This window comes from Wyeomyia smithii, chromosome 1 (genome assembly GCF_029784165.1).
Source record: "Wyeomyia smithii strain HCP4-BCI-WySm-NY-G18 chromosome 1, ASM2978416v1, whole genome shotgun sequence".
In the NCBI taxonomy this organism is placed as follows: Eukaryota; Metazoa; Arthropoda; class Insecta; order Diptera; family Culicidae; genus Wyeomyia; species Wyeomyia smithii.
In genome coordinates, this window is record NC_073694.1 from 75,184,050 (window position 1) to 75,191,195 (window position 7,146).

At 36.3% G+C, this 7,146-nt stretch overlaps 2 protein-coding genes across 5 annotated transcripts; one reads left to right on the forward strand and one right to left on the reverse strand.

The window, feature by feature from the left end:
• The first annotated feature begins 963 nt into the window (after positions 1-963).
• Positions 964-2,279, forward strand: LOC129717970 (NADH dehydrogenase (ubiquinone) complex I, assembly factor 6 homolog). The gene is made up of 2 exons (XM_055668292.1): positions 964-1,311; positions 1,373-2,279. The coding sequence occupies exons 1-2, from the start codon at positions 1,181-1,183 to the stop codon at positions 2,181-2,183; spliced, it is 942 nt and encodes a 313-aa protein (XP_055524267.1). The 5' UTR covers positions 964-1,180; the 3' UTR covers positions 2,184-2,279.
• Positions 2,042-6,126, reverse strand: LOC129717969 (uncharacterized). 4 transcript variants are annotated; one of them, XR_008726781.1, is made up of 5 exons: positions 5,991-6,080; positions 5,726-5,929; positions 4,078-5,502; positions 3,234-4,005; positions 2,045-3,170 (listed from the first exon to the last, which is right to left on the reverse strand). XR_008726781.1 is itself a non-coding variant. In XM_055668291.1 (3 exons), the coding sequence occupies exons 2-3, from the start codon at positions 5,915-5,917 to the stop codon at positions 4,585-4,587; spliced, it is 1,110 nt and encodes a 369-aa protein (XP_055524266.1). In that variant the 5' UTR covers positions 5,918-5,933; positions 5,991-6,126; the 3' UTR covers positions 4,034-4,584. The 4 variants fall into 4 exon arrangements, 1 of the variants encoding a protein (XP_055524266.1); XR_008726780.1 differs by having other exon boundaries at positions 2,046-3,170; positions 5,726-5,933; positions 5,991-6,126; XR_008726782.1 differs by lacking the exons at positions 5,726-5,929; positions 5,991-6,080 and adding an exon at positions 5,561-5,709 and having other exon boundaries at positions 2,042-3,170.
• Between the last annotated feature and the right edge of the window lie 1,020 nt (positions 6,127-7,146).

Sequence of the window (7,146 nt, forward strand, 5' to 3'; positions counted from 1 at the left end):
TATCTGAACTTTCCTTTAAAAATATAAAAAAATAAGTTTAAGATCCTACTCTGAAAAAAATATAATTTTAAAAACAAAAAATTATTTTAGATAATATCGGTGATCTCAGATTTTTTTAAATGAAGTATTTTAGATAGACAATTTAGTTGCATAAAACGTTCTATGCGTTGCAAAAATGTACACTTTGACACACACTTTTGAAATCCGAAACATTTTCGGTGTAGGTTGGTCACGCCAAGTTCACAAGTAATACTACGAAACTAGGATAGTTTTCCAGTGAAATGAAACCGGTCATCAAAATTAATTCATTTTTCGTAAAGTTCTGGCCACTTAAAATTTGAGAGTTTTATTTATCTCAATTATTTTGTCTACCCCCTGTATAAATCAGAACTCTTTTTTTTTGGCGCAACAATTTTGTTGATTTGGATTTTTAGTGGAACTAAAAATTGTTTGTTGGGTAACAGATACTTTAAACTTAAACAGTTCCAAGTTAAACTAAACAATTACCAAAAAATTACCAATACACTGCCGCTATGCATGTCCATCATATTATAAGAGTTGGCAAGCCAGAGAAAATGCATTTTATTACAATTTGGTATCATTGCTTTTTATGAGATGGTGCAAAAAGTTGGGATATAATTAAAGTTCTCCAGTATTAATTTGTCGAATTCATCTGTTCTTAGGAAACTAAAACTATAAATACCTTTTTAGTTACCATTTTTTCTCAGAAACTCAGTGACACCCAGGGCGAACCTTTACACAACCTCCAACAATGCTAAATCTTGTCGAATAGCAGCACCCAACAAATACCTAGCGGCAAAAGCAACTCCTGGGGTAGGGTAGGTGAGGTCTCCTTCTCTTGGGTCTCCTCCAGTAACAAGCCGCACTGACTTGTGCTCACTCTTATAATATCGATAATTATCGCTAGCGTCAAAAAAATAACGATAATATCGATGTCCAGCATCTATCGATAAGTATCGATAAGTTTCCCATCACTAGCAAAAACCAATCGAATATCAGCACCTTCGTAGTCCCGAATAAATTGCTATCAATGAAAATTTCAATGTGTTATAAACAAAAATAATAAAACTTGTTTTAACTCCTGCAAAGAATAATTAATTGATACTACAATCACCAATCAAGCGAATATTTATTCTCTACATAAGCAACTATTAAAGGAATGATTAAAAACTATATAAGACTATTAAAAGCAGTGGGACCTCGATCCTTTATAGGACCATTTAAAAAGTATGCCTCCAGTTCGGTGAATACCAATGCGGTGTCGCAGAACTACTGCATGAGGCTCGTTAGGTGAGCATTATTTCGCATTTACCGTAATGTCATAATAGTTTGCTTTAAAATTTGCGTGTAGACAACACGATAAAGAAAACTTTCTGTGTACACTACTTATGAAAAATCCCGAACGTCGGCACGCTATGGCAATTCGAGCTTTTAACGTGGAAATCGCTCGCATAACTAGTACCGTCACTGATGACAAAATCGGTCAAATGCGACTCAAATTCTGGGATGATGCAATTACTAGTCTTTATAAAACAGATTCCAAGTCTGTTCCGGATCAGCCAGTAGTAAGGGAAATTAAGAAAGCCATCGATGATCATAAGCTCACAAAGCGATACTTTCAACGCATTATCAGTTCACGGTTGAATGCTAACTTACGCTTCCTCACAGTCAAACAATTAGAAGATTACGTTGAAGACTCTGTTTCGACAGTATTATATTTGTTATTGGAAATTCATGGAATCAAGAACGTCCATGCCGATCACTTAGCGTCTCATCTGGGCAAGGCTCAGGGAATAACAAATTTACTACGATCTATTCCTCGTCAGGAGCGAAGGCATGTTGTTCCAATACCACAGGATATTCTCATGCAACATGGCGTAAGTCAAGAACGAATATTACGAAATCGCAAGGATGATAAAGGAGTTGAGGAAGTTGTTTTTCATATGGCAGGGACAGCTCATCAGCACCTAGAGAAAGCTCGGAATTTGTTACCTTCGGTGCCAAAGCAGGCGAAATCTGTATTTCTACCCGGTGTGGTAATTGGACGTTTTTTAGAACGTTTAAGACAAGTTAACTTTCATCTTGCTGATACAAGCTTGCATCGAAGCGATACCTTATTGCCTATATCTTTATACTGGAACAATTTTCGAGGAAAATTTTAGTTTCAGATACAGTTGGATAATACTTTAAAAAATAGTGATATTTTAGTATCTTAATGAAGATAAAGGTAAAAAAATAAACCAAATTAGTATACCTTACGAAGTAATTATATTACCTCATTATACCCTATAATAAGACGTTAAAAGGGTAAGGTGATTATGTTCATTAACATATGTGTATCTATATTCCCTGCTCGAGTGTTATCAACCTAAAGAAATATTCAAACAAACCGCAGTACTGTTTTTATAACAATTTTGTTGCATAATGTTTTAAGCATAGAGCCAGCAATTCCCTACACATGGGTGGAGGACTTGACGGTGATTCGTCAAGCCGATTTCCAAACACAAAGCTTAATTAAAAATTACAATATAAATAACATTATAATAATAACATGATAGTAACAATTTAACAATTTATTGAGATCAACACAATAATTGCAATTCGCTTTTTTTTTTTTTTGATTACGCTTGATTTATCACACCGCCGGTTATAGTTTCGCATGACCTAACAAAACTAAATACTGGCGGGGTCTGTAGGGCTTAATCGAGGTTTATACTAACCCTAAAACCACTAACAAAACCTCGTGACTAACGATCACCCATTGCACTCATATAATGTAGCATTACTAACCCTTCTCACTTCTCTGACAACTACTACTACTATTACTCTCATTATTATTATTTTTCTATATATACATGTGTGTATGCATATGTTTTATTATAATTATTATTTCGCGAATTTATTTGTTCCCAGTGTCAATCCCAGTTGCGATCTAATGGCAATTTCTTTATTCCACCCAGCTCACCCACTTTCGCTTGATTTTGACGCAGTATCGACCCGGCGTGTTGCCCAAAGCGCACCGTAAATTTGTCAGTTTCAATCCACCGTCGCACGTGCTTAGTTCATAAACAATTATCTGGCATCTCTTTCTTACTTGCGTTCTAAATCGTGATGCCATTTCTTTATTCTTGGGTAGACTTGCACTGACCCTGTGGAATAAAAAAAATTGCTTTAACTGTTGTCATAACGATTCTATTCCGATTTGATTCAACCTATTATTATGCAGTTGGCACCCTGAAATGGATAGTTGCGCAGCGAATGTTGAGCCAGTTTTGGCGCACCAATACATGAGTTCTGAATGTAGACAACTGCCTAGCATCTCTTTAGATTACGTCGTGAGTCGTATCGTATCGTTTCATTATTCCAGGTGTTGGCACTGACCCAGTGGAGTGGATAAATTCGCTATCAGTTATACGTTTTTGGTAGAATGAATTTCATTAGGTGGTGGTATATGTTGACGGTCTGAATGTGGATGTATGTGACAGTACTTTTCGGCTTTGCCATTAACCATTCCCATTCTTTTTTTTTTCTCTTTTTTTTGCGGTTGCGAGACAAAATGCTTAATAGATCACCAGAACAACCGAAAGAACCATGGCAAGCATAGCAGTAACGCGGACGGACTTGCATGGGATATGTCGAAAGGTGCGACCGAGGATGAGAACACGGCATAAATGAGAGCAACAGACGCAACGACCACAAGTAAGACAGCCGGCATTGATATCGATGCAATGAGGCCTTGGAACAACAAAGGTATAGTCAACTCTGTGGTGAGTAAGGTGATACGAACCGGTAACAACAGGTACGTTCCCCATTTACAACACATAACTGCCGTTGAAACCTTCAGTCCAGAGTAAATTCGCTCACATGTGCCCGATTGGTCGCCAGCGACTGTTGCGTCATGAATTGCTCCTGGAGGTTTTGACATTATAACCTGGGCCTAGTGCAGAAGTAATTCGCTTACGGCGACCAGCTAGACAACCCACCCTAAGAAGAAGAATTTTGTTGCATAATGTTTTAAGCATAGAGCCAGCAATTTATTATTCGATTAAAATTTACCTTTCTATAATAGACATCTCACGGTTGACATATGGTGAGATGATTACCTTCATGACTTTAATATTTTGTGTTTAATGGTATTGAAAAAATATGCTCATTTTGAACGTCTAATGTATATGTATTATAATAAGCGGGCACGCCATTTGGAACATCACTACGTTGAAAGCAGTCATTGAGAAGTATGGTTTTAGGAACTTTCGCGTGTCATTCAAGCAGTTGGACACATTCAACTTTATGCAAGTAGGTACGACTTCATTCAAGTCAGATTCCTTTAGACTTCGTTCAATGCAACTGTTCAATTGGGTTCTACTGGCCTTTTTATACTATTTTCTTGTTTATTGTGTCATTAAACCTTTAACATACATACATATCATGCATGCATATTAGAATTCCTCAACGGCAGATAATGACAAGGTTTCGTCTGCCCCTGCTTTCCTTATCGCAAAATATGTTGGATCAATGATTATAATTTATTGATTTTTCAGCTGGCGGGATCTATTTCAATATTTAATCAGATGTATCTTTACAAGTTTTTTGTAGTATAGAGACATGCGCTGGTAATGTTACGGAGTGTGATTTTTTCAAATGTGATCTCAAATTGGTAACGTACTGCGACTGAAAGTTGCAGAGTGAACAGCGAAACAGTTTATGTTCATCTCGAATGTGCTTATTTCTTGTTGATACATTATGGAAAAGTTTCAAACAATGTTGACACAGGTGACTGCTTCTGGTGTGAACTAGTAGGTGATATGGCGCAGAAAACGCTTTAGGACAATGGGTGCAGTAGAATATATTTTTGGAATCATTTCGATCGACGTCTTCTTCACTGCGAATTGGACAAGATGTAGAAATTGTAGCGCCTTTTACATGAAGTACATGTTTCTCCCGGTTTTCCTCTTTTTCAAAAACATAACTTGGAATAATCAAAGTTTTTTCCAAACGATTGCTAACAGAGTTATGTTCTTGCTTTATCCTTTTTGGTGTAGAACAAGTCATCGTTGTAGAATCTGTACGCTTCTCTTTAACAGAACTTAAACGACTATTGCTGACTGTCACATGGCGTAAAATGTTACTCACTTGGTTCGTTAATTTAAAGCGAGGTTTGGCATGATAAACCTTATTATTCATTTGTTTCGTATTCATACCATCATTTTTCTGTATCAGTTTGTTTGCCGGAATCTGTTTCAAATTTCCATTGTGGCTCAAACGTGAGTTGAAATCTGCAAACTGTTGTGTGATGTCCGATTTACTTTTATCCTGCTGCAGATAGTCTATATTTTGACTATGTTTGCTGGTTGTTAGGTCCCTGTGCAGCAAAATTTCGGCATCCTGTACTTTTTTACGAAAAAGATAGCATTGCACTAGCTGTCTGTGGCAATTTTCACACAACATCATTGGTTCAATATTTATTTCTGATTGAGAAACCTAAAACGGTTGTAGAAATTACTTAGAAAGTGTATTCAAATTTGAAATTTATTCATACATATTTGAAATTCATTTTTTTTCAAAAGTTTTTCAAAAAGTTTTTTTATATTTGAGTTGTCCATCAAACGGCTAAGACCAATGTTGATTCATCTCGCCGAACATAAAGGTTTCAGGTTTATAAATAGTGTTGGTGAACAAAAGTTAGTGCTTGCATTACTTTTACCTTAAACTGACTGAAGCAATTGAGTGCATCGACAATTGAGACAGCACTTTTACTAGATCCCTGGTGGCAAAGTTGTCCTGTGATTGCCAATGGAATTCGTCCTCCTAGCCAATCTTTGAAGATATTGTAATTACCCTTTTCCAAGCAAATTCTGCACATCCATGGTTTAAGCGTCACAACTTCAATTTCCATTTCCCGACGGCACTTTCTTAAAAAAAAACTTCTAGCAAGTGAATTATCAAACAATTATTTTGGATGAAAATACCCGATAAAAACAAGACCTTTTTTTTGAACACCAAATGGTTTTTGGTTTAAAAATTTAACGGCGTGAGGACATGGAACGAAAAGAAAAATGTACTAGAAACAGTGATGCCAGATATTTTTGAAAAATGTCTGCAACTGCTCGAAAAACCGAAAAAATCTGGTGGAAATCTGAAAAAATCTATCCGATATTGGAAAAAATTTCGCTCGCGCAGGCAAAAGTCTGCGAAAATCTGCACACATTTTGAGAAAATCTGCGCCAATATAAGGAGACACTGACAAAAATCTGCAGAAACTATGGAAATATCTGCGAAGCAATAAAAATCTGCACAGACACTAAAAATCTGCGTTTTGCAGACAAATCTGCACATCTGGTTTCCCTGAAACCAACAACCGTTTCATTATTTTGTTGACCATACAAAAGGTTTGTGAACCACCAGTTAAAAATCACTGTGATAAAGCAACTTTGAAGCATTCTCAATTCATTGTTTAGTTAGGAATACCATCCGTCCTGATTTAGCAGGACATGTCCTGATTTTGAGACCCTTTTGGGGTGCCTGATTTATTTTTCACATTTAAGCATTTGTTCTGATTTTTCTGAATGATACCGGATCTTCAGAAATATTTAAAATTGCTCAGTACTTTTATCTTGACTCCGGAAAAAAAATTTCGAACGAATTTTTTCTTTGGTTTTATCTTGACGAGAGAAGTTTTCTAGTTGTTGAAACCGTTAAACACCTGGCAATAGTGGGTTTTAATTAGAAAAAAATACCTGCTTTTTCCTAGACTAATCGATGACCTACCTGTCAGTAGGCGCTTCGTATTTTTTCTAAAATCTCTCCGATTTTTCTTTGATTTTTTTATTGAAAAATGAGGTACTTTTTTTTAAATTTTTACTAACTGGCAAGTAGTGCACAAAGTGACACTTCTGCTGCTAGAAAATATAACCCTGGTTCACGTATTATGATAGGGATGCCAAATGTGAAGACATGTCCCAATCTCGAAGACATTAAAGCACCGACAAACTGACATGAATCCTTGAACAAAAATGTACGATTATTCTGCTCAAAAATTCAAATCTAACTACGTTACAACACTAGCGCCACACATACTTGGGTTCGCGCAACAACTCTATCGTACTACAGATGACCAGAGATGCC